A 25,294-nucleotide genomic window follows, 5' to 3' on the forward strand; every position below is an offset into this window, starting at 1 on the left:
TTCCGTTTCGAATTCTTGCGTTTAATGTTCCCGTTTTAGTATTGCAGATACTCATACAGGTTTTTTGACAACAGATTGTATACGCAAAGTTCTCGGGACGAGTTGAAACAAAACTCCTGTGACACACTCGAACGCATAGAAATCGCGGCGTTCCGTTCCCTTCTTCAAAGACGATACGGAGACGAAGACGGGCGACAATTAAAAAAAGCTTCTCACTGCTCGGTAATCGGCATTTTATGCCTGTCCGTTCGTAAACACGAAAAGCTCATCCAATCGAACGAATTCGCGTTTGCGCTTTTTACGTAACGCAGAATTCGATATAAATATAGACAATTGATTCCGAGCGTTGATCGATTTCATTTAAGCTCGAGCGATTTTTTTGCATCCTGTATAAAAATATCGCTTCTGAGAGCCGAGAAATTATCCTCGGGATTTTTAATCCCGCGAGAATTAAAATTAAAAACTATCCACGATTTACAATCGCAGATTAAAGAAAAAAACAAAAACGAAAAGCTCAAAGATCGAATTTCCCGAGTGTAAACCGACAGCTCCTCGGATCCAGAAGAAGAGAAAAGCGCACGCAGCGGCCGTTAATTACAGTCGGCGAAGAAATGATCGCGCGAACACATACGTAATGCAAATAGAAGAGATTTCGGCAGCCTCTTTGTTACGTGTTATATGCAAAAATAGACTTTACTATCACCCTCCCTTTGCGCCGACGAGGAACGACGAGAGGAACCGTCCGTTAAAGGAAACCGCGGTCGAAACGTCGAACTCCTCCGCGTTTCTTCCTCCTCCTCTTCTTCTTCTTTCCTCTTCCCGAAAGACTGCACACGCATACGCGTTCACGCGATTTTTATTTATCAATATCGCCACACAATTCCGTCCACGGCGAGAGATTCACTCGCAGAAACCTGCTTCTATTTGCCCCGGGTGGTCGCCGAGGGAAGTATCGCTTCTTCGGTCGTTTATCAATGAAATTATCGTTATTGCGGCGCGAACGCACCGTCGTGTATTCCTTCAACAGCGGGTATATAATTATTGTCTATGCATATGTATATATGTATTGTGTATATGTATGTATATACGTGTATATTTATAGATTCTACAAAAAACGCGTCTTGCATGTTTAGATATTACCCTTGGGCTTGGTCGCTTTTTAACCGCGATTTTACACAGATGAGGAATCGCCAAGCCCACGAACGGACTTCCGGCGAGGTGACAATTTGCGGAGACGTTCGCGGACGATAACGACGAGCGGCGTTATTAACTGCTGCTTTTCTTTGTTTTGTTCGAGATGAACTGCCACCGTTGTCTTCTCCTATCTTTTACATAGAATCGCTCCTGCAAAACGAAATCGGACCGCACGTTCGTTACCTTCGATATCGCAACGCAAAGCGGATGCGGATCGAGGAAACGCATCGTTTTAAACTAACGTCACTCGTTTGATTGGAATTTTATGGTCAATATATAAGGACGGCGTACAAATGGATGAATACACGTAGATGTAGCTACAAATCTAGATGCGAGGAGACGTGGAAAGTAACAGACTTGACGCAGAAGGAATACCGTGCTTGTACGATCGGAGGTGCAAAGGTTTCGTAAACGCGGTGTGTCCCGACGAAGAAACGAATTCCCGTATAACTTGATCGAAGAGTTTACGCAATCGCAAAATTGCATAAATTATACAATAGCTTTCAGCGTTTACGGTTACATCGTTTGTAAATCAGTCTGAAGCAGCCAGTATAAACCACTGATCGCCGTAACTTATCGCGATATAAATAATAATCTCTACGCAATAAATATATCTAATAAATATCTAATAAATATCAGTAACTCTGTACACAAATAATTAATAATACTCTGGTTATAAATACTAAAAGCAGAGACTCATGTAGGCTATATGAATAAAAGCTGCGACGAAATCATGTCCTTTTTTTGCGTATCATAGGAGCGGACACAATTTAAACGCATGCGACATCGGAGAGAATCATAGCGATCGGGGTGATCGCCCTTAAATTATGTTATCCGTATCCGTACAAACGTTTCAGTACAAATGATACTATTATACATCGTCATATCGTAATAGAGACTTACGAAATTGGTGGGTTATGAAATCCGCTAGAACTTATGGATTGCTTATTGTATAAGTCCTAAAAGTATATTATGCGTTAAGATTTTATCGGTATCAGATATTGCGTGTTACTTGGTGTTAACCGTTTAGCCTCCTAGAAAATTTGTGTACACGTTGTGTATATGATTCTTTCGGACCCCCTCCGTCCCACCACCTATTACCGCGTTACTCCCCCCCCGAAACGGATGGTTCACATATAGTCATAGTAACGTCTCAAGCCTATTTGGTCGCAACGACTCGTCAACAATATATCTAACGTCCTAAGAATGGCGTAATATTAATTAAACATTCTCCACTTCTCTGCATGTGTTTACAGTGATTAGTATGCAGAAGCATCGTTCTAATTCGATTTCTTTTATCACACATTTTTTTCTCCCCTTCTTCGAAGGCTCGGAGGATCTATCTTTGCGAATATTCTATTATTTCAATCTCCGGAAGCGACCTCGGAAAAACGAAACACTTAGGATACTCTCGAAGCTCGCAAGACTGCGCTAAATTGTACTATTCGGTACGTTCGGTTGTGAACGATGCAACTAGGGTTCTAAGAACTCTAAGCCAATGTGATACACAACTGACGCGATCGACAACGGCAACGTTTGTTCGACGATCGACGTCTAAATTACTCGCGACATCGCAAAACACACCGAGCAAAGGTAAGATCATTTATCGGCAAAAGGAAGTTACGCGACGTCGTCGACAAAACGCTATGGACAAAAGTGTCACGCGTTCATTTCTCTCTGTCTCTCTTACAACAATATTAAACTTTGGAATAATCGCGTACAGCCGATATTTGATTACTCGGGTCGCAAGTAGAAACTACCATTTACAGAATACGCTTACATACTTCTTCATGCAGATTCTCCTTATAACGAGTTACAGGTAACCGAACGCGAGGACGCGCGCGATTTAACATCGGAATCGTGTCTCCTTCTTTTATAGCATGTGCAACGTTATTATAGAAATTGTAGCGATCGATATACGAGACTGTCTCGTAATCCATTGTGCGCGTGCACGTATATACCCCGGCTTAATTCAACGCTACATTTTGTACAATTCAGTAAACGCCGTTCCGTGCTCGCGAACGAGTTCGCCCAATCTGGATGCAACTGTGACGACTCGTTCGATCGACCGCAGTGCGATCAGTTAAGCATTATTTATAGTATAAAATCCCCGTAAACGTAAAAATCCTGTTCAACTTAACGTTCCTCGTATCGCAAACGCAAAGGCGTCACTCAACAAACCTTGTATACGCCGTGTTGCATAAGAAAGGTACGCAAAATGACGCAACTCATCGTCTCGTTTAAAATGCTGTATAAAAGATTTCCAAAAAATTGTCCGCCACTTAGAAAAATCCTTGAGATTACCGTTCCGAACGGTGGAATGGCCCTCAACGCGACTGCGGCGATCTGCGGAGACGAGCAAAGATCTAACACACTAGCGCGTTCTCTAGTGTGTTAGTCGCCTGTTTCATATGGTCTCTTGACTGTTCACCGACTGCGAGCTGCGTGACGTTTTTCGACTGATCGGTTCGAGGTATGCCGCGGGCGCCCAGCCCTCCACGCCGCTGCCGATCAGTTTGACGAACCACCAGCCGGCACAGCCGACTTTGAGAAGCTCCAAGGTATCACCCTCGCGCATCGTGACTTCCGACTGTCCCACCGCGCAATAATCGGCCAACGCCACGTATCGTCCGCCCTATGATCGTAAGATAAATGCATTTATCTGTCAAGATATATACTGCAAAGGATTCAAACGCTAAGAACACAATAAAATTACTATAAAAATCATTGCCAAAAAGAGACATGCATCGGATGTCTCCAATTCTCGTAGATTGATTTAAAAAATAAAAGAAAAGTCGACAGAAGTTGAGGCCTAGTTCGTAAAAATTTCTCAAGTTTCTACACTAGTCTAAAATCTAGTCTCGGCGCTTGAATTCTGCAACGAAGGAAAGACTCACGGGTGCCGGTCCCGGATTGTCACCAAAGGCGTCTTCCTCATCCGTATTGCTGTTTTCCGAACTCCACGCCACATCCTCCTCCGTGGACTGCGACACATCGGTCATGTGAGAGATAACGCTGTTGCTGTCGACGGATAACGTTCGCAGAGAGCCCGATATACTGCCTTGAGCTTCCCAGGAAATAGTTTGCCGCAACGGCCTTTGGAAGAAGCAGAAATAATGAAATATTCCAAGGATAGAAGTATTATTAATTTTCAACAACACAATTACATACTTGTGATTGGATTTTCCAAGAGCCGAATTCTGTTTGCCTTTAAGTTCGGCTAGCTGGGACATCAGGACACCTTTAATCTGACGTACCCAGGATTGCTTCACGTCGATGCTCGGCGCTTGTATCGTGTGCACCTCAGCTCTACCCTGCAACCATATCTCGAATCGCTTAGCATCACCTTTCACCGATTCCGTCAAACCAATCTGCGACATCTGCAATTAAATAGAATTATGAATAGAACGCTTAGATAATTACGCTTAAATAGAATGAGAGATAATTTTAAGATTGAAAGATACCTTCAAATATCTCTTAAAATGATACGTGGCTTTGTCGTGGGCCTGAGGCTTGCTGTGCTTACAAAATATCAGTGCCTTCTCGTATAAGAAAATATGTCGTTGAGATGGTTTTAGTCGCAATAATCGCTCCCGCTTACTGCTGCTCCAGACACTAAACGAGCCTTGTAACAATAATTCACCCTGTGCACTTAGATCGCCCTGTAAATACAGAGATACAAAGTATAATAAGAGATAATAAACCATAATCTTCTATCAAGAAATAAAGCCAATAAAGGTGCTTACTCCAAAACCCGTTATCGCAGTTTGATGCATGCTGTCATTAACGCATTTTAACACAACTAGCATGCAATCCAGTGCCTCCTGCAACTCGGTACAGCACGAAGGTTCGTCGCTATACTTTAACAAATCCTTTAACAACAACTGGTACTTGGTAATTCGCTGAACGGGCTTGAGAAGGTATGCGGCGAGCGGCAGCTTGTGGCCAAGCTTCTGCTGGCAGGCTGCGAGAAACTGCGGCTCGCTTTGTATCTGTTCGCGCAATCTCTCAGACCGCGGAATGTTTTGACAATAATAACTGTACAATCTAAAGAACATCTCGCGCTAAAAATATAAAGTAAAATTAGATTTTAAGCAGATAACAGCATGTATACACAAGTGCTGTGCGCTCACCCTTTGAACAAAGCACAAAGCGACGAGCTCAGTGTTCGAAATGCAATTCTCCAAGTCCCTTAGAAACGTCTCCCCATGAAAAATATAAATATCCTCTAAATTTCCAAACAACACGTCCGCTTTGCCAACTAATGCCGCGGGTATCAGATGAGCCATCGCCTCGTTCGTCATTTCCATCTTGTAGCCTTTAACGATCGAGCCAAGTTCGGCGACGTAGATTCGCTCGGTTTCCACGAGTTCCGCCAAGACGTGACCGCGCTTTAAGCGCAAAGCTTCGACGTCTCGTGGTTCGCTCTCCGGCGACGAAGACTCTCCCTCTATAGGACTCATCTCCATCTTAAACAAAGATAAGTAGAAAAGTTATATATGATGTCAGAAATTTATAAAATGATATAAAACTAACATAACCACCCAGGAAAGGAAATTTACCTTTGGCATGGTATTAGCTTTCTTGAGAATTCTGCCAGACTTTACGATTTGAGGCAGTGATTGTAAGGGTTTGACTGGTTCTGGAGTAACGGTTTGTACTGGTCTGGCTGGTTTGATCAACTGCTGTTTTAGTGCCATTATCCTCTTGTCGCACATCAAGGATACATCTTCTATCCTTTGCAGAACCTACGAGACAGATTTCGGATCGAGACACGCATCTCAGATAATCATAAATATTTCGGAAATATACGCACCTGCGTGATGAGCGCTTTAGTTTCCGGCATCACGGAATCCTGGAAGATACATCGGGGATGGTGGAATTCCTCCGCGGCTTCGATCAACTGCTGCAGCTCTTGGAGCGCCTGATCCGGTAGCGTGGTGCTGTTCTGCGACGCTAATAATTCTATCCCTCGCGTACACCATGTGTTAGCCTAGTCGGTTAAACAAAGGATTTACTCTTTAATCGAAAGGAGAGCAGGTAGATCTGAAAAGCGAACTGGGCGTACCTTATCTATACGCTCCATAAGTTCCCTGCACTTGGTCAGCATGTGCAGTCGCCTCTCCAGTCTCTGACTGAGAATGGTGCAGACTCTCTGCAATTCCACGCATTTGGGTTCCACTACGTCCGCCGGGCACTGATGCCTGCTGGACAATAGCTGTTGACCAGCGGATATCACCTCCTCCGCGCGATCTATGTCTCCCTATAAACACATATAATTATATTTATGCACGACAACGCGATTATGTTGATATATGAAATGAAGGTGCTACGAACACAACCATGGCATGTTTCTTAGTCTCATTAAATCGTCTAGAAAGAAAGCTTCTCGTAAAAGGAAAAAAAATATACTATTATATTGCGTGCAATGCAGAGATCGAGAAATCATAATGATAGTCACATTCTCAAAAGTTCATCGTGCCGGTGATCGGACATGAATCAAATCTCCACCGGTTTTCCGATGACACTTATGCGTGCATTTCAACTAAAAGAAGTAAGAGAAACGAAAGTAAGATATATTAGCTTAAACGGTAAATAACGTGTAATCAAAATTTAAATTCATGTAGCGCCTACGGAAATACTTGTCGAAACGTAACGCTTTCTATTTGACTCCAAGACATGATAAGTATAAGATTGAGATATATACGTGATACGTAGATGCTAAAATATATATATCAAAATCACTGTGTCTCAAAATGTATAAACTCTATTACAGAATACATGTATTTTGTTAAGTGGATTGCTTACCAAGACCCAAATCCACATGGTATGCAACAAATAGGACTATCGACAAAATGAGGAAAGCGGTGCAAAGTAACATTTGTGCATGATGTGCGTTTATATATATATATATATATATGTTTTACTGCTGATAATCACGTTCAAACCAGAATTTACGTGGTACATATAAACACAATGACAGATATTTAAGTGATAAATTCGTTCCTAGCATAATCACGATTCGCAAATATAATTATTGCACTTCTATCTTATTGTTACGGAATTTTTAAATCGCAAGAAGAGAAATGGTTTTTCATAATTAATAAAAAAATACTGGTTTGAAAAGTGCATTTTAGTGCTTTTTGAGTGCAATGTGTACATTCTGAAGTCCAAAGTTAGCAATGTTGTTGAATTGCTTTCATTAAGACTTCGTACAATCACATTATCTTCATATAATGGGTCTTTAACATTATATTTCAACAAACAACTATTTTATACTGTAGGGACAACTTTTATCTTTATAACTTTATACGCTATTTGAAAATGCAAAACTCCCAAAGATTCTCGTTAAGTATTTTACCAGTAAAACGATCAAGTACGTTAATTCGATTATATTGCAGTATCTCGTCGAGAAATTACTAATTAAAAAAAAACGCCACGTACTCTGCATATTCGCTGAAATGCCGATGTGTCGTGCAACAATTGCTCCACTCTCGCTTGCGTCTCGCCGACTTCCGTCATTTCTTCCGCCGTCTTTAGATGCTGATCTAACGTCGCTTGCAATTCTCGGAAATCTTGTTCAAATTGCCGCAAAGCCAGACAGTGCCTCAAACGTGAGCTATGATGCGACCAAAACAAGTCGAAGGTTCGCTCGGTTTCCTCCAACTGAACGAGTAATCTAAAATTGAATCAGAACGTTAAAAACTACAGTATATCCGACATGTTACAATAGTCCAAGAATATCTCTAATTTATAGATTTATTATAGATTTATAGATTTGTTATTTTAGTTTCTTACTTGCTAAATTAATTAAATCGAGCGAAACGCGAATGATTTGCGAAATTCACGAATATTATATAAAAGTAGTTATTTTATTATTCAATTTATTGAATGTTTCACGTTACCTCTCTACTGCAGCAACATTTCCTAATCTGTCGGCCGTTCCTTTTCCAGTTAGCTGCCGTACGCTATCTAAAAGAGCTTCTCCGTGTCTGGCAGCACTAAGTATCTCTTCCTTTAACTCGTTATATTCAGCTTGTTGCTGCGACAATAGCGTTGTCGTGGCGATAGTATTGTTAGGAAATTCCACCTCGGCCAAACGTCGCGTGAAAGAGTCTAACGCGAGGGACACGTCCTGCGTCATCGATGAAAACTTTTCCAAACTCTGCGCACAGAGAATAACACATTCATTACACAAGTTAATTCCAGTATTGTATAAATTCATTTTGACATATTTACAATTCTGTTCTGTATCCACGTGTGATGGCAATACGGCAAATCACCGCCGAGTTGCTCAGTGAGCTGTTCCTTGTCTATGAATTCGTGCAGCTCGGTGATGTTGGCTAAGAATATGACCCTGAATTTGAAATCCTCCCGGAATAATTTATTCGACACTTCCGAGATGGCCTTTTGTAAAAATCCGACTGGTCGTAGCACATACGCGACGTGTACCAAGCCAGGAAAAAATGCCTGGAAAGAAAAGCCAAGAATTTATGATGAGAACAATTATATCTCAATTTATATATTTTCTATATTTTTTTTTAAACAGATAAACGCGTATGAATTATTACGCAACGCGTTGAATGCACTTACAGAAATTTTTAGAAGCACCGTTTTCACTGAATTCCACTTGTCGTTTCTCCGGTCAATTATCAAATGAAACCCAAGATCAGCCTCCTGCAACCTAAGTGAAAAAATTTAAAATACAAATGTAATTTAATTTGATTCAGGTGATTTAATCGTACAGTATGAAAAAAAGTGAAACGTTATGCATAAATCAATCACGCTATATCCTTACGTTGGCACAGAAGTAAGATACAGCATGAGACGCTGATAGTCCAAATCAGTCAAATTATGAAAATTGCCATTGTCCGGAAATGTGATTATAGGACATCCCTCTCGCGTTTTTCCTCCTAAAAAGAAGGCGCGAGAAAGAGGCTGTTTAAAAACTTATCCCTTGACAGAAGTAAAATCTCAGAGCAGCTTAGAGAATTAAATATTTACCAGCAATAATAGCATATTGTGCTTGGAGAAGGTCTGCAACGTCTCGAACTGCCAAGTCTCCATTTTCTATCTCGCCTGTCATACTCTCTACATCTTCTGGAATCAAATATTACCCTTTCCGTTATTACACTAATATTTTTGAGAATATATATTTTAGGTTTACAGCGTTGTGTGTGTGCTTACAAAATTAATAATTCGTAATAAATTTCCTATAAATATCAAGATTGATAAAAAATGTGGTAAATTTAAAAATTGCTTGAGCATATACACAGTTAGAAATTAATTAGAAATTACTTCCTCTGATTATTTCATGTATTTGGATATTTGCAACATATAGATATTATTACACATAGGGGTATACGCTTATAATATAAATCCCCTGAATATGTTTAACGTAATCACAGCGGTAAAAATTTTTACCATGTATTTTCTTCTTAAATTAGAATCGAAAAACCGCATGCCGAATTATTTGAGAGAATACTGCACTTCAGTAGGTATCACAGTTGTCGCTCAATTATAGTGAAAAACTCAAGTGACCTAACAATTCCAGTTGGCACTCTCTTATGCAATGTTTACTGTGAATGCACGGCTCAGGTCTCGCTGGTGTACTGAATGCGAGTACCTGATCAGAGGTTGCACTCACATGACCTTGCTGATGCCACTGAGCTGAAACAGTTCCCTGCAGTACCCACAATATTGCTGATATAACTGTAAACCAAGAGGCTCTCAAACGGGAGACTATATCCTTAATTATGCCAAGAATCTCGAAAGACGAGGTAGTTAATTTCTAACTACCGATATATTCTAGAAAGCATCTAGTCTCGCAACGGTTTAACGCCTACTTGCTCGTATAGGAAACTGAACTTCAAGATATGAAGGCCATTGGAAGGGAACGAGATTAATTATAAATTACATATTGACGCGTCTGTATTTTTTGACATTTCTGAAACTATCGGATTTCTATAATAATTGCAACTAGAATTTGACGTGCTACGCAATATTCAAATTTTAGATTTTATCTGACAGTTGTGATTGATCTTAATTTAAACTCAATTAATTTTGTTTCATCTGGGAATGAGCATCAAATGTATGCTTTTACACGTACACGCTACAAATAAAATGTATAAATTATACGTACATAATATTTGTAGTTAGTAATGAGTGACTGTAAGGAGAGTTTGCGTTTGTGCATGAATTGAGAAGCACTGCAGCTGTTACTATAGTTATATACTTGATTTCCATGTCTGGAATTCGCGGAAGGAAGAAGAAACATTGAAATTCCTTTACTTTTGGGCGTCAGATCATTGAACTGTTCGTACAAGAGGGTAGTAATGGAGGGTCATATAAAAAATAAATTATACTTCATAGTTTCAAAGAAAAAATTTTTATTACATGAAATAAGATAGACTATATATTTTTAACAAATATAATGTAATTAACGTTCGCGTCGCTTCTATTACGATATAAGTCTTATCTGTGTGGATATATTATCTATAAACATTTGGCTAAATGCTTTTTATTGGTCGTAGGAATATTTCGTGCAGTTATCGTTACATCCAGGTTTTTGATGGAACGTAATTTACTCGTCTTCAATAAAGTGATATAACAAGAGGTATATTTTAACAAAACTGTATTTAATGCAGGCATAAGTTACGTTCTTGTTTATATACTTGTGTATATATAATTTCGTATATATTAAGGGATTATCGTACATATATTTATCATATTATATATATTACTAGATTCTCAGTTTAAGACCCGGGAGGGATTAGAGCCTCACAGAGCAGGCATATATCACATCATTGTATACATGCATATAATATGTACAAAACTATTTTCACATTTTGTTTTCACAGTCTTCCACGTTACACCGCTTTCGTTTTCGACAGGGTGATAGCAGGACTGTTAACTACCAGCCCGCGCGTAGTGACCTGATAACTCACGGTGCAGTCCTGCAATTTTCTGATAGGCGTCAGCACGTAGGTCTCGCTCTGTCCTAGATCGCCGGTTATCACCAACGGCAGTATCGTGCCACCCTTCGCCTCCAGGTCCGACTTGGGCGATTTCCGTTGGCCCGTATCGTCCCTCGCGTCAGGCTCGGCCGTGCAGTGATTCTGCGCGCTCTGATTTCTCACGACGAACTCGAGTTTGGCGAACTTCACCTGCGGGAACTGCACCTTCATGAAGCGCCGAAACGTCGAGTAGCCCATGTTCTTGACGTTGGGCGACACTTTCTTGCAGTACTGCGTGTACAGATCGTGAACCGTTTTCCGCGTGACGTCCGGCGGCAGGTGCAACGGCGCGTTCTTGGCGAGCTTGGTCTTCTGCTTCGTCTCCTGCACCTCGATGAAGTTCTTCAGGAACTCCGTCGCGATCTTATATATGTCCAGCGAGAACGTGTTGTGCGGCACCTTGCCGTGATTGCCGTGCACGCGCGGCGTCACGCCGTGCGTCATCAAATGCTTGCGGATCCGCTTGATCTGATAATGCGTGCAGTTCTCCAAGTAAAGAAAAGCGTCCAGGCACACCCTGCGGCCCTGATAAACGTACTGCGCGCGTAATCTACGTCGCTCCGTGTGCCGGGCAGTTTGATAGGGATCCGTCAGACAGGCCATTGTCACGCCCATCAAATACATGTCGTGCTCGGCCTTAGTTAGCTCCGCGATATTTAGCCTGTGCCGATAAACCACCTCGGGATTTAGGTCCTTGAAGCACTGATCGTCGACGCATTCGCAGCCTCTCTTGAAACGTTCCAGCACCTGGGCCGGACTGTCCTCCAGTTTCGTGGGATCGTAACTCGTCTCGCCCACGTTCCGAGCTTTCTTCATCTTGATCTTCGCGACTGTCTTCTTTGGCTTGCTGGTGGAGACGCTCTTGCGTTCCTCGTGTTTCTACAATGAGAATAAATCGACGCGTGTCAAGCAAATTGCCAATTTTAGATTACAGAAAACTGTTCGACACAATTTACTAAATCTAAAGTACATCGGTAAGTTATTATATTAAAATTTCAACGTGTATAAACAAATTTTATATGACTTTTTTTTTAAAGAAAAATGCAAATTGTATATAAAAATAGGTGCAACATAATGATTTAGAGTTTTACCTTCTTCTCTGCGTCCGTTACTTCTGGCTCCTTTGTTGCTTTACTTTTATCAGCAATAGCAGCCTGCGTACTAGCTTTCACTTTTTCCTTAGCTAGCTCCATGTTATATCTCGATTCGTACAATAGTTTCCTGTCATAACAAGATAATATATTTTATAACACGGATGAAATAAATACAATTATTCAATATAAGTTCACATCAATGTAAATTATCACGTAAGTTTCTGTGACAATAAATTCCGAAACAAGATTGATAATACATATTTTGCAAGTTTTTAATTTTGATAATTTTTAAGCGTTAGTCTTCTTTTAATTTCAGTTGCACTCTCTGCGCTTTGTTTCTTTCTCCTTTCTCTTTTTAAACGTTTAAATAATAAATTTACACCTGCTATTTCACTCCGAATAGTCCGAATGCAGAAAGTTGTGCGAGAGTGCAGTCGCGTTAAAAGGAAACGGACGCCCATGTGTTCAGCTGCACCTTCTGCACCCGGGACGTGACAAGTGCGTGCAATTGATTCCGGAGCAAGGAAGAGAAATCGGAGTAGAGTATATGAGATGGAATTAGGAGAACTCCACGGATGCGCTTCCCTCGGCCGCGTGTCGCGCGTCCCGTAGGGGATGCGAACCGGATTCGGCGGGCCGAGGTGTCGCGCGGGAGTGCAGAAAGTGCAGCAGCGAGGGACGGCGACCCTAAGGTCGAGAATCGCTGATCGCGCCCCTCGGTCACCAACTTTCGTCCCTACGGCCCGCTACGTCGACGGTTCTACTCACCGTGGTGCGACGGGGTGTCGCGAGCCCCACGGCTCGAACGGGTCGTCCGGAGGTTCGACGAACGTCAGGTCGACGGAACGGCGCCTACGCGAGCTCGATCTCGCCGAGCGCAGCAACGTATCGCGCCGTAATTCACCAGCCAGCACTCTCGACAAGTCCCGACGATATGGCGAACGTCCAGCTCGCGTTGTTGCACGCGACGGGGGCGGGGGCACCCACCCAGGGCCGGCCGCGAGCGTACGGCGCCCCTCGCCTCCCGTTCCGTTGTCGCGCCGCGATAAAAGGTATCACGGCTTCGAACTTGTCTTGGTAACAAAAAACGTTTAACAACGTTTTTCGCCTTAATCGGGGAAATTTTGGGTAAATTGCAATAGGACCTCCCGTTCTCGTGAAAATAAAATACCAGAATATCATTCATTTATGTCAAAAAGGGAAATTTTGCTAATAATTTAGTTATTTTGCATTTTAGTTAATAATCGAGCTGTTTGCGTTTTGCGTCTTACGGGTGTCCCGCATCTAAAAAATTTAATAAAGAATAGAATAAGAATAAAAAAATGGGTAAGACTCGACGCTCATTATTTCACTTGCTCGAGATAACCGCGAGGCGAAAGCTCAGATAATTACAATTGCATATCTTTTATACATTCCGCAGAAGATTAACGAAACAAGAAAAGTATTCGTATCTCAAGACAATGTCGTTAATTCGACCGATATCGAGATCGAATCGTTTTTTTACTCGGAAAGTAATATCGCGCGCGGTGTCAATGTATCCACGACCGTCGAGGAGGAGCCTCGACAGCGTTCGTTGTCGTCGGAGGGGAAAAAAAAACCTCCCGATTTCGCTTCAAGCGAAGGCGGAAGTGCGCGGATTATTGATTGACGGCAAGGTGCGGATACAGCCCTGGCGCTCAACCCCTCCACCCTCCCCTGCCCCCCGACTCTACACTGTCCCGGCGCGCGAGCGAGGGGAGGACGCCACCCCGGAGACCGCATGCATGCACAATGCGCAGCGCGCCGAGACGGCGAGCACGCTCCAAATAGCATACACCGTACGCGGGGCACGAGTTCTTTCGACGACGTAATCACGGACGAGATTCCGCGATCCTCTCGTCTTGTTGTTTCAATGTCGAGTCTCGACGTCAATTAGCGATGGGATTAAGTATCTCAGGGCTGGTTCGAACTCATTTCGTTCAGATTCAAGTATACTTGAAGTATACTTTAGGTATACTTGAACGAGCTTTTATTTTCCGAAATAATTATAAAGAGTTCGAAACTACGCCAACAGACTCGAACCTGTTGGTAAACTAACTAATAGTTAAATCATATGTCTATCTTTATCTAATTTGAAGGAAACAAAAACAAAGACATATATATGATTTAACTATTAGTTAGTTTACCAACAGGTTAGAACAACCGGCCCTTACATAAGTAGGTTCGAGTCTGTTGGCGTAGTTTCGAACTCTCTATAATTACTTTGAAAAATAAAAGCTCGTTCAAGTTACATCAAGTATAATCGAATCTGAACGAAATGAGTTCGAACTATCTATAAGTACCTCAAAAAACAAGTTACTTCCAAGTAGACTCGAACTTGGATCAAATATGTTTGAATCTTTTACGAGTACTTTACTAGAAATTTAATGTGTAAAACATAATGTGTGTGTGTGTATAAATATCTCTATTACAATTGTACATGATAACTTATGCATTATAATAACATGACATATTCGAACACTACGCAGAAAAAAAGAAGTGTCGAATCAAAACTTACATACTCATATATTCGCAACAATCTATGATCTTCTTAATAAGAATTTCAACTTTTCATTTTAATTTTTTTTCTTGGTCGTACTATATAATATAAAATGACTTTAACACAATACCATCTCATTTTAAGATTTCCACGTTGAAACTAAAGATATTTTCAAATCAAGAATATTCTTTTTTTTCTGTGTATTGTAAAAGATTCGATTCTTTACGATGGAAACACTTATAAATACGTTTCGAATCCTGCAGGCACTCATTCTAAATTTCGAAACTAACTAATCGGGATTCGATTACTTATAGCAAGTACAATGTATGAAATATTATTTCTTACGAATATCATTTGAATCCAAGGAAATGAAACTTGATTATTGGATTTGATTCGAATTTTAAATACATATTGAACTTAATTAATCCCATCCCTAATGTCGATCAGACATTCGCATGACATACGTCACGCTTCGCGCGGATACGGATCTATCCTTTGTCTCGTCGATTTCCTCTTTGTTCCGAAAAATTAAAGATATTTCGCATGGTTTCTGAGACGCGTATTTGCACTTCCCGATAAGGAAAGATAAAGCCATTTTTTTCCTTATCGGGACACGTTTCGTACTATCGTTGCCTTCAACAACTAAACCACTCATGAACTACCAACAACTCATGAACAGTTTCGAATAATTTACAACCTTTGCGATAGAGAAAATAAAGCCTGGATGCATTATTTTCTATTCGTATACATATATGGGTTCACAACAGAGAGGTCTCGAGCTCTCCCTGCCCGCCCAAGGTCGCGCGGAAACCGCGGGAGCGAGTCGCGATAGCGTCTCTTATCGCGAGCGTGTCGGGAACAATCTCGGGTTCTCGGTTCCGCGCTTAAAAGCCGCGCGAATTTCGTTTCTCTATACGTCACGAAAAACAAGACGCTCGCTTTAGATACGGCGAGCCTGAAAGCATTTGTATAAATACCCATTTGCACTTCCCGATAAGGAAAGATAGTTATTTTCCAGATATACGTTTCGTGCAATCGTTGCTATCGAAAACTAGACATCACCTCATGAACAATCGAACAATTTACAATCTTTGCGAGAAAATAAAGCCTGATGCATTATTTTTTTGCTCGTATACATGCATGTACTCTATTAAGTATCATTATTAATTATTTATTCTGTTAACAGATTTCAAGAAATGATGGAGACCACACGTAAAATAAGAGAAAACGACGTTAAATGAATAGTATGTCGAAGACAAAGCCGACGACAAGTTTATACTTGAATGATGCTCCATTTGTTGTGAGAACGAGTTTCTACGCCGCGCGAACGATATACGTCGTACGAGCAGTGCGAGTCAAACCTGTGCATTTGGTCGAGCAGTGTTGATGGCAGGGACAGTTGCAGGTATGCGGCGACTTTCGGCGGAGAATCATCTTGGCTTGCCTGGCGGTCCGATACTTATCGTATTGTCACGGAACGCTGCAACTTGTACAATAGAGCCCCGGCGCTGTACAATCAACGCTCTGCCACGACGCGGAGAATCATCGACCAGAGGCTACCGCACGTTTCACAAGGCGACTTAAATCGCTAAGTCCACTTCAACGGTCCGGACTTTTGTCCTCGCGTCTTGAACACGTTGCACGACACGAGACCGCGGCGAGGCTGCCGAAGCACTATTATAACAGCACTGTACGGCAAAACGTCGCGAATCACGGCGTACAGAGTGTTTTGTAGATACAGCAGATTGGAGAAAATTCTTGGACGGTATTTGGCTTCCTCGCCGGCGCGGAGGAAATTGCGGTCTCAATTCTGTTATTTCAATTTGTCGAAGCGCTGCAATCAATATGTAATAGTTTCCGATCTAAATTCCGTCGATATTAAGTATATATACGATAGAAAAAGAGAAATAACGTATAAAGGATCTCGAGGTTGCAGCGATCGGAATTTATGCCTCGTAATTTTAGCGTGAAAGCGCCGAGGCAGCGCTTTGAGCCACTCTCTGTACATCGCGGTCGCTTCTGACGTTATGCAACGAAAATTGGTACACGATACTGCAAGCAAAACTGACGGTCGACGGGCGGCAGAAGTTCGCTGGCGGGAAGTTATCGCCGCGTCGTAATTAAACGTTGCGCGATAATATCGGGCTATTCTGATCGGCGCTATGCAAGTAGGCTGAGGACTCTCCTACAGGCATTCTCAAATCTGGCGGAGCGCGAGAATTCCCCTTCCCTGAATGAAAAGACACCTTTCCATTTGAGACGTCGGTCGGCGACGCGACGTCTCGATTTTTCTCGGCCCACTCTGTACACCGGTCGAACATTGTCAGCTGACGCATAGTTTACGTCAATCGGCATGTTACATGTACATTATTTTATCCTTTTCGCTCAGACATCGCGGAAACTTAGCAACGTTGTCGAACGTCCTCGAGACGCGTCGTGATTTTAAAGACTAAAAAATATCGGAGGATTTTGTTATCACGAAATAACTTTGTTTCTGTCAGAAGAATTAAAATATAGATAGCACAAATACCGTTTTACAAATCGACCTCACTCGTGTCAAGATAACACCAGTCATCCATTTAAAATACTAATGATTTAGATTCTCGTACTTGATTGACTCGACAGACACGAAGACGAGTGCAATTGCGGGGTCGTTATTTTTTGCGCGATCAATTATATCTGCGTGTTACTCCAAGATTAATATCTCATTGCGGTGCGACGTGCGCGAGATTTCTCTCGGCGCCGCTAATAAAACAATAGAGCAGTCTATCGCCGTTCTATTTACAGTCAGTTACATCTACCGGGTCCCGACACGGAGACGAACGGCCTCGTCGTTTTTATATACGCTCGACAGTTTGCCACGAGGATGCGCCGGTCACGTTGCACACGATTGCACGCGCTATAAGTATGCGCTATACGGGAGAGCCTCATCAAAGTTGCACGGGGGTTCTTTTTGATCGATACCAACGTGTACTCGCGTACACGTCCAGCAACCCTTCCGCGAAGGGACGCCTCCGCAACTCTTTGTTGTGCAGAACGATCGTGAAAAAAGTAACACGGTATCAAATTAATTATCGACGTTGGCATTAAATTTAGATTTATTAGTAATAAATTTAGTAATTTGAGATATTGCTTTAAGATAAATAGCAATCGATATGCGTAAAACAAAGAATAAATGGATATTGATGAAATTTTCGGACGGGATTTTACGTCTAATTATTATATGAATGGATATTGATGAAATTTACTGTCAGGATTTTATGTCTAATTAGTATATTGTTAGGAAATGTCAATTTATATTAAGAGAGTCATTACCGATTATGATGTCAATCAAAATGTGCCAATATACGGTTGGGCTGAATCTTTTGTGCCTAATAATGTTATTCACGTGAATTTATGTACATTTATTCGCTTTAGCAAACTACTAATGCCAATTGATTTATTTTAACCGTAAGATATTGCTATTTGAAAATTACCGTGCAACATCCCGACTTAGATTATAATTCTTAAGCGATTTATGGTTTAATCTGTGGAGATTTATGACGATTCGTGCGGGATATTTTCGAAGAAACATCTGCAGAGTTGAGAATTGAGAAATATTAGAGTACGCGATATAGCGTTAACGAACAAGAGTGTGTGTTCTAAAGTGTGAAATATACACGCGGCGGACGACATTTCCGCCCATCCTTTTATCGCGCCCGCGGCATTTCCACTTATTATCACACCCGCGAGATTTCGCCGGTTAACTTTTATCGCGCTCGGGAGACTTGTCGGTCGGTTCGCTTCGTAAAGGATTATTACTCTGGCGAATAATTTGTCGCAGCCGGCAGCAATCGCGCAAATTTAACGAGCGTACATTCATCTAGATTTAGATTCGTTCACGTCGCGCTTCTCATTCTTTCTCTGTCTCTCTTTTCTTACTCTCGAGTCTCTCTGGGACTTTTCGTTCTCTATATGACCGGCTTCGTTGATAAGCCGTGGTGTTATCAGCCATGAAACGATGTTCGGTGGTCAATACCTTGGCGGAACGAATTTACTACCGACGCTACAGCTCGTTTCACCGTCGACGGACGTCGGTACCAGTGTCGCCTCGGGCAGATTTTAAAACGGGTTTCGATTGAAGAGGAAAATACACCTCGTGATTAGAATTACGTCTTGAAACTCGACACAGTTCAAGAAACTTTCCAGGTATAAATTCGTAATATCATTGAAATTGGATAACGTTAATATTGCTCATTTTTAATGAACTCTGATATGCTGGCTGTACTGTACAGAGATTGAAATTCGGAGTCGCTTTATATAAACCTTTGAAACCATCAGTAAAGCGCAACTCCTCTAACCGGCGTCTCAGGGTTGCCGGTTGATCTACTGTTATGACATTCCCGGATGATGTATTGCATAAAAGAAGCTCGCCGGTAATTGCGCGACGTGTGGGAACCCTTTCCCGCATATTTTCCGTTGATTACGATCTCGCCTCTAATTTACCCATCAAGCGTCATAAGTTCAGGACTCAGCAACACGCTTTCCCACGAATTCCCGCGCGCTGCCAGATGCATCTATCCGCTACCGTTATTAAAATCCGCGACGCGATCGCTCACTCACCGCCTCTCCCGGACGATCGGTCCTCCGCGGATCCGCGAGATCCGCGCGGAACGCCGCGCCGGGTGTCGCGAATCGCGACGATCTATTTACGCCGACCGGGGCTCTCCCTCGGGAAGTAAGTGACTCGCACGTGGTGGTTAGATTATCGCGATGATGATGCACGTTGACAGGCGAATTAAGGACGCGCACGTATATCGCGGCCACTATCGCGCGCGCTCTCGCACATGCACACCGGACGGAACTCGCGTACTCGGGGATCCCGCATGCGGAGCAGCGCGTCGCACACGCACACGCCCGTTGACGCTCCGCGTGTGATCGATAGAACCGCCGCCGCCGCCGTCGCCGCCGCCGTCGCCGCCGCCGTCACCTCCGGCGACTCCCCGCCGCGACCGCGATGCACCCACCGCACTTGACGCGTGGTTACGGGCCTGAGAGGTGCTTTTAATTGAAGCGCGATACGCTTCCTCACGCGAAAATGAGGAAATGCAAGAACGTAGCTCGGAGATGCGTCATCGTCGCGGACGGATGGACGGACGTACGGAAAGCCGCGGTTCCGGGAGGTTCCACCGGTGCGTCGCGATGCGACGGCGCCATAACGCGGCGTCGCCGTAGGGGCGACCTGGTCGACCCTCGGCGCCCGTGCTCTCGATGCCCAGGTAGAACGTAAAACTCATGACATCATGGTGACGTTATCGTGACTTTATTCATCATTTAAAAGTTACTTGGACATGTCATCATGATGTCATTGTGGGTTTTATGTTCTATCTAGATAGAGGTTGATAGGGAGTGCTTTTCAGAAAGGAACATACGTAAATGCAACGTCTCGCGAACAGATAAACTCTTGGCTCGACCGCTAATTGCGGCGTCCATTTCCATTTTCTCTCTGGAAAACGCCCGAGATCGCGAGACAGGGATTACTTTCGACTACGTCAATTGGAGTGGCATAATTAGTCGCGCGACAGCGTCGCAGCGCCATTACGCTTTCCGCCACGTCAAGTTCTTCGCGACCGGAGTCTGTTAATTCTCCGTAGTTTGCAAGTTTAATCCCAGCGAACTCGCCGAAGAAGCGAACTTCGCGCCCATTCACGAGCTACGCCTGTCCCCTAGCTACGATCCTGATCGGCGGGGGAGGCAAGGTACTGAGGAGGGTCACCAATGGCGAGCGAGCCGCATCGACGTGGTGGGGATGGGCGCACGTGACTCGCGGCGTGTCTCCCGCTCTGTCAAAGTCGGGGCGATATCACGGCGTATGCACGAGTTGAGATCCTTTCCCGACCTGCTCCCGCGAAACGCGGGCCAATAATTAATTCATTCAGGAAGGGACTTACGAGAGGTTTCGCACCTTTCTTCCGCCGCGTGTCCCGACACTCCCGACGCTACTTGAATACGAACAGATTACCTCGTGTGTACCTGTCCTCGGATTACCACGCGGGAAAAAGATTATCGTGCGATACGGAATGATTGATTCGGGTATGAGTAATAAGCGGTGAATAATGGGGAATAAAGTCTCGCGTGCCATGGTACGTAATTTATTCGTTTCATGAAAAGTTAAATAAGTACGAAGCAATGTAATTTCTTGAATATATTGGGGAAGAAGAAGAAGAAGACGGCGACGTAGCTGAAGATACACTATCTTTAACATTTTTCTAAGAAAGCATTTATATGTCATAGAATTTTATAGAATATAAATTAACACACACGTACAGACATGTATAAATTAAAACTGATTGATAATTATATTTCCAATAATTAAAATTAAAGTTTGATAACTGTCGCGACTTAAAACTGGATTTTACGAGAATTATTTGCCGTTGTTAAATTAAGCATATTATAAGCATTATACGCAGTTCATCGACCGGAGACAAAGATCCAAGCGAATTTGCATGAAACGTAGATCAGGCGGTTGACGTCATAAGGTGCTGCTTTACAGATAGTTATCGAAACGAACGGAGATCGCGGAGGGTTTACACGACAAAGGATATTTCGCGAGACGACGTTATTCGATTACTCGCTCCATCAGACGGGAAATTGATTTATCGTCATTGTCAAACGGCTGCTGTATTCGCACGCGGAGAGAAAAAAAATTCGCGGGAGGTACTTTGTCGCGCTAATTAATCCTCGCGGCTGATTACTCGTCATTCGAGAAGGTAATTATTTCGAAGAGAGAGAGGAGAACGGCGAGAAAATATCGATGGATCATTAACAGAACGTCCCGCTCTCGTGATTAATTGCGGCGATACGCGAATAAAAGAAAAAATGAGTCCCATTGTTTGTAGATCAATAATAAACGCGCGTGTCCGTATGCGAATTCCGCAAATAAATCCGCGATCCATTGTGCATCGGTCGCCGCTTAATCGAGAACGAAAGGCGGGGAGGCGTGTAGGAGGAATAACGAGAATCGATGAGGAGGAGATCGGCGAGGAAATCAAGAGGAATTAATCGTCGTTTAAAAGCAAGAGGCGATATCACAATTTTTTACGCGCATATTCCTCTCTCTTCCCGGTTAATAATTACTCGAATACCGCCGATAAAATCGATGAACGCACGGAGAAAAAAAAAAATTCTTTATTTGAAAATATATTTAGTCTCAGCGTAAAAATCTTGAAATAAGATTACGTTGCGTTAAACATGCTTGAATGAAGTCTTTATATAGTTCAACCAAGAAAAAAATGTTGAAATAAAAAGTTGAAATTCTTATAAGATCTAGATTGTTTTGTATGTAAGCAAGAGATAACTATAATCTTCTTATAAGAATTTCAGTTTTTTATTTCAACATTTTTTTCTTGGTTAAACTATATAATGACTTCATTTAACCAAGTTCTCTTCGTTTAACGCAATATAATCTCATTTCAAGATTTCCAGCACGCTGAAATTAAAGACATCTTCAAATCAAGAATATTCCTTTTCTCTGTGCGGTGTGCGGATACTTTTCTCGAGGTGGTCTCGATTATCGTTGGAAGAATGGATCCTCGCGGAATACGCCTCGATCTCTTCGACGACGGCGTTTTGGCGCGTTCGAGGAACCCTCCCGAGCGATAATAGGTACACGGGGATCGATACGCGTCACGCGCGATTTGAGGGACAGAATCACGGAGGACCCGGTCGCGAACTCGTACACACGCCGAGCTTCCCACATCCGTCGAAAACCGTCTCCACTCGACGTCACACACGCGGTACGCAAATAAATGAAGCACGGCCGTCCCGTCTGCCGGCGGACTCGAATCGAGGATTTAATCGGCCGCCCACTTCAACCATCCCTCCGTGGGTAAACAAAAAAGAGGAGAATCGTCCGGCCGCAGACTCCGGCTGTAATTAAATTTCTGCGAACCACCGAGAAGAGAGAGAGAGAGAGAGAGAGAAGGAGGACGGCGGAGGACACCCCGAGAACCCTGTTGAATCTTCTCGTTTGTCGCATTCGCGTTTTGCGCTCTTTGCACATAAATGCAATTACTGTTGCAAAAAGCAAGCTTGGAGAAGGTGGAACCTAGAAAAATGCAGTCTGCAAGGTATAAATCGAAATAAGAGCGAAGCTCAACATACCTTCGCACTTCGCGTATGACGTCAAAACTCAAACATCAGGGGCTGCGAAGTATTGTCGGTCACGCACACATACACGCACACGTGTACGTACATGCACGTGCAACCTAGTAACGATTTGTCGGGTTACGTCAAATTAGTCGCACCGGGCGGACGGAGTTTCGAGCGTCGCAAAGCCGCGGGAGATCTTCCTCCGAATCGAGCTCTTCGATCCATTCGATTCAACGCGACGATGTCGCAATCGCGTACTTAACTTGCACCCCGCGCGGGGAAGTGCGCGTTCCGGGTGTGCGGATCTCGAGGGAATTACCTCCTCGGGTCTCACGGCACGCCCGACAATGCGCCTATGCGCTTCCGCGATTCGCGCGATCGCGACCGGCGATCTTACGCCCGCGGCGCGGCGGCGAGAAGTTTACTCGAGAGAGAGCACAGGGCACTCTCCAGTTTCCCATTTATTTATATCGCCAGCGGATCCTGACGTCGATAATGGGAGGGGTTTCGCCTAAATTATTTGATTTCATCGTTTTTCTTAGTATCGCGCTTAGCTTTCCCTTCGGGTTCGACGAGAACTTGGCGAAACTTTTGATCCTGCTTTAACGTTCAATGCATTTTTTTTCTTAGATTTTTTAAAACAGATCCAGTAAAATTGATTTCCTTTATTTGTAAGCAGGAGGTTAAACCTCTCCCCCCCCAAAAAAAACCTCCCCCTAGGAGATCCGCCAGTGTTTTACATTATACATTATCGCGGCGCAATTCTCCCGCGAGGAAATTGAAAGCCCGCCCGCGTGGCGGGTTACCTCCCGCCGCTCTGTCCCCGTTCCTAGGTGCGATCAGATCGAAACGTAGGTACGGACTTACCCGCCTCGAGCAGCTCCAGGTCCAGGTTGCCGCTGCGGCTGCGGCTGATGCTGCTGCTGCAGGCGTTGTAGCTGCCGGAGCGCTGGCGATGAGCGGCCGCCGTCTCCTCCATCGCCCGGGAGGCGCTGCGCTTGAACTGCTCCAGGAAGCTGTCGATCTGGTTCTCGATGCTGGTGGGCGAGCTCGCCATCCTGGCCCCACGTCAACGAGATCCGTTCCCGCGACTGACACGCGCGCGATCTCCTCGTCCTCGGTGGTCCACCGCCCGCGACACCGGCCCGGCCGACGACGACGACGGCGGCGGCGGCGGCAGAGAAAGAAAGAAAGAAAAAGAGAGAATCGGAAAGAGAGACACGGGGGGACAGGTGGACAGACGGACAGACGGATAGAATCGGACAGAGAATCACGCGACGGGACTACATCGTAGAATCGCCGCGTCTCCCGCACTTGCTCGACGCTCCCGTCCTCGTCCTCGTCCTCGTCCTCGTCGTCGTTGATGTTTTCCCCCCCCCGGGCGGGTTAACGGCGCGAACGCTGCCCGGCCCCTGACGCACCTAGTCCCGCTGTACGCCGCATGTCTGCCGCTCTCTGCTCCCGTCCCCGCTCCGTCGACCCGACGTACCGTTCCGCGCTGCTGCTGCGGCGCGACGCGACGCGGCGCAGAGTCCGCGGTGCGGTGCGGTCTCGGGAAAACACCGGAACCGAAACGACGCAATCGCTCGCGCTGCCGCGCCGTTCTCGCGGCAGGTGTCGCGACGTGGGCTCGCCGAGTGCTGCGCGACCCGACCGCCGACCGGCGCGAACCCACCTGACCCCCATGCGCGACTGGACCCTCCACCCACCGCGAGGGAGAGGAAAAGACTAAAAGAGGAGGGGGCGTCGATCGGTTGAGTAATAATTAACGCGCAGAAAGGTCGCGCGAAGAATAATAGAAACGAATTATATAATTAATATAATAGAATCTCTGCCGACGGAATGTGACGGCAGATTGACGGAATGAAAGTGGAATGTGAAATATGTCATCTGATTACGGAGAGAGAGGGAGAGAGAGAGAGAGAGAGAGAGAGAGAGAGAGAAAGGGCAGATTTCGCTTGATTTCTGCCTGACAATCTGCTGTCAGATTATGTCGTTTGGCGCTCAAATCTGCCGCGATATCTTGTTGAATCTGCCGGCAAACTGCCCGGCATGCCGCTAATATTTTTCTTACCGGTTTCTGCGTCGCGTATCTAAACGAATAATAATTTTTAACTGAATATGATGAATGAGTGAGTCTGTGAATACGCGTTCGTCGTATCTCGTGCATTCAGCGCTGGACGCGAGCGTGTTCAATTTTACGATTCAATTATCAGGTCAGTGATGTAACAGTTGCTTTTCAATCACTGGGTGTCGCGACACGTATATAACGTCGCTTGTTTTTTTTTCAACGTTCGGAGACCGTTGACGTAATACTACGTCCGCTCACGAGCTGATAAGAA

At 44.0% G+C, this 25,294-nt stretch overlaps 2 protein-coding genes across 9 annotated transcripts; both read right to left on the reverse strand.

Annotated features, from left to right (window-relative positions):
• LOC139774760 (guanine nucleotide exchange factor DBS) lies at positions 1 to 24,644 on the reverse strand. Of its 8 annotated transcripts, none has more exons than XM_071710199.1 (17): positions 19,425 to 19,756; positions 16,184 to 16,485; positions 9,199 to 9,294; positions 8,993 to 9,107; positions 8,788 to 8,878; positions 8,434 to 8,664; positions 8,100 to 8,359; positions 7,639 to 7,873; positions 6,263 to 6,457; positions 6,011 to 6,187; positions 5,757 to 5,942; positions 5,328 to 5,663; positions 4,941 to 5,258; positions 4,659 to 4,856; positions 4,366 to 4,574; positions 4,092 to 4,290; positions 1 to 3,829 (listed from the first exon to the last, which is right to left on the reverse strand). In XM_071710199.1, exons 2-17 carry the CDS (start codon positions 16,254 to 16,256, stop codon positions 3,602 to 3,604), a joined length of 3,147 nt encoding a protein of 1,048 aa, XP_071566300.1. In that variant the 5' UTR covers positions 16,257 to 16,485; positions 19,425 to 19,756; the 3' UTR covers positions 1 to 3,601. The 8 variants fall into 8 exon arrangements, with proteins under 8 accessions (XP_071566300.1, XP_071566299.1, XP_071566298.1 ...); XM_071710198.1 differs by having other exon boundaries at positions 16,184 to 16,510; XM_071710197.1 differs by having other exon boundaries at positions 16,184 to 16,632.
• Positions 10,567 to 13,961, reverse strand: LOC139774761 (uncharacterized). The gene is made up of 3 exons (XM_071710201.1): positions 13,073 to 13,961; positions 12,302 to 12,431; positions 10,567 to 12,089 (listed from the first exon to the last, which is right to left on the reverse strand). Exons 2-3 carry the CDS (start codon positions 12,401 to 12,403, stop codon positions 11,064 to 11,066), a joined length of 1,128 nt encoding a protein of 375 aa, XP_071566302.1. The 5' UTR covers positions 12,404 to 12,431; positions 13,073 to 13,961; the 3' UTR covers positions 10,567 to 11,063.
• Positions 24,645 to 25,294: the final 650 nt, after the last annotated feature.

The sequence above is a fragment of the Temnothorax nylanderi genome, unplaced genomic scaffold (genome assembly GCF_030848795.1).
Source record: "Temnothorax nylanderi isolate EJ_2023f unplaced genomic scaffold, tnyl_v1.0 TNYL_tig0087_pilon, whole genome shotgun sequence".
NCBI classification, from domain to species: Eukaryota; Metazoa; Arthropoda; class Insecta; order Hymenoptera; family Formicidae; genus Temnothorax; species Temnothorax nylanderi.

Bases quoted from the DNA above. Each gene is read 5' to 3' on its own strand.
- LOC139774761 (XM_071710201.1), bottom strand. From the start codon at position 12,403: ATGGAGCTAGCTAAGGAAAAAGTGAAAGCTAGTACGCAGGCTGCTATT. The intron at 12,090-12,301 runs GTAAAACTCTAA...TTCTCATTGTAG, and splicing joins TAACGGACGCAGAGAAGAAG to AAACACGAGGAACGCAAGAG.
- LOC139774760 (XM_071710192.1), bottom strand. From the start codon at position 24,009: ATGGCGAGCTCGCCCACCAGCATCGAGAACCAGATCGACAGCTTCCTG. The intron at 9,295-23,819 runs GTAAGTCCGTAC...ATTTGATTCCAG, and splicing joins CCTGGAGCTGCTCGAGGCGG to AAGATGTAGAGAGTATGACA. The intron at 6,458-7,638 runs GTACGTGGCGTT...ATGTGTTTATAG, and splicing joins CATTTCAGCGAATATGCAGA to GGAGACATAGATCGCGCGGA.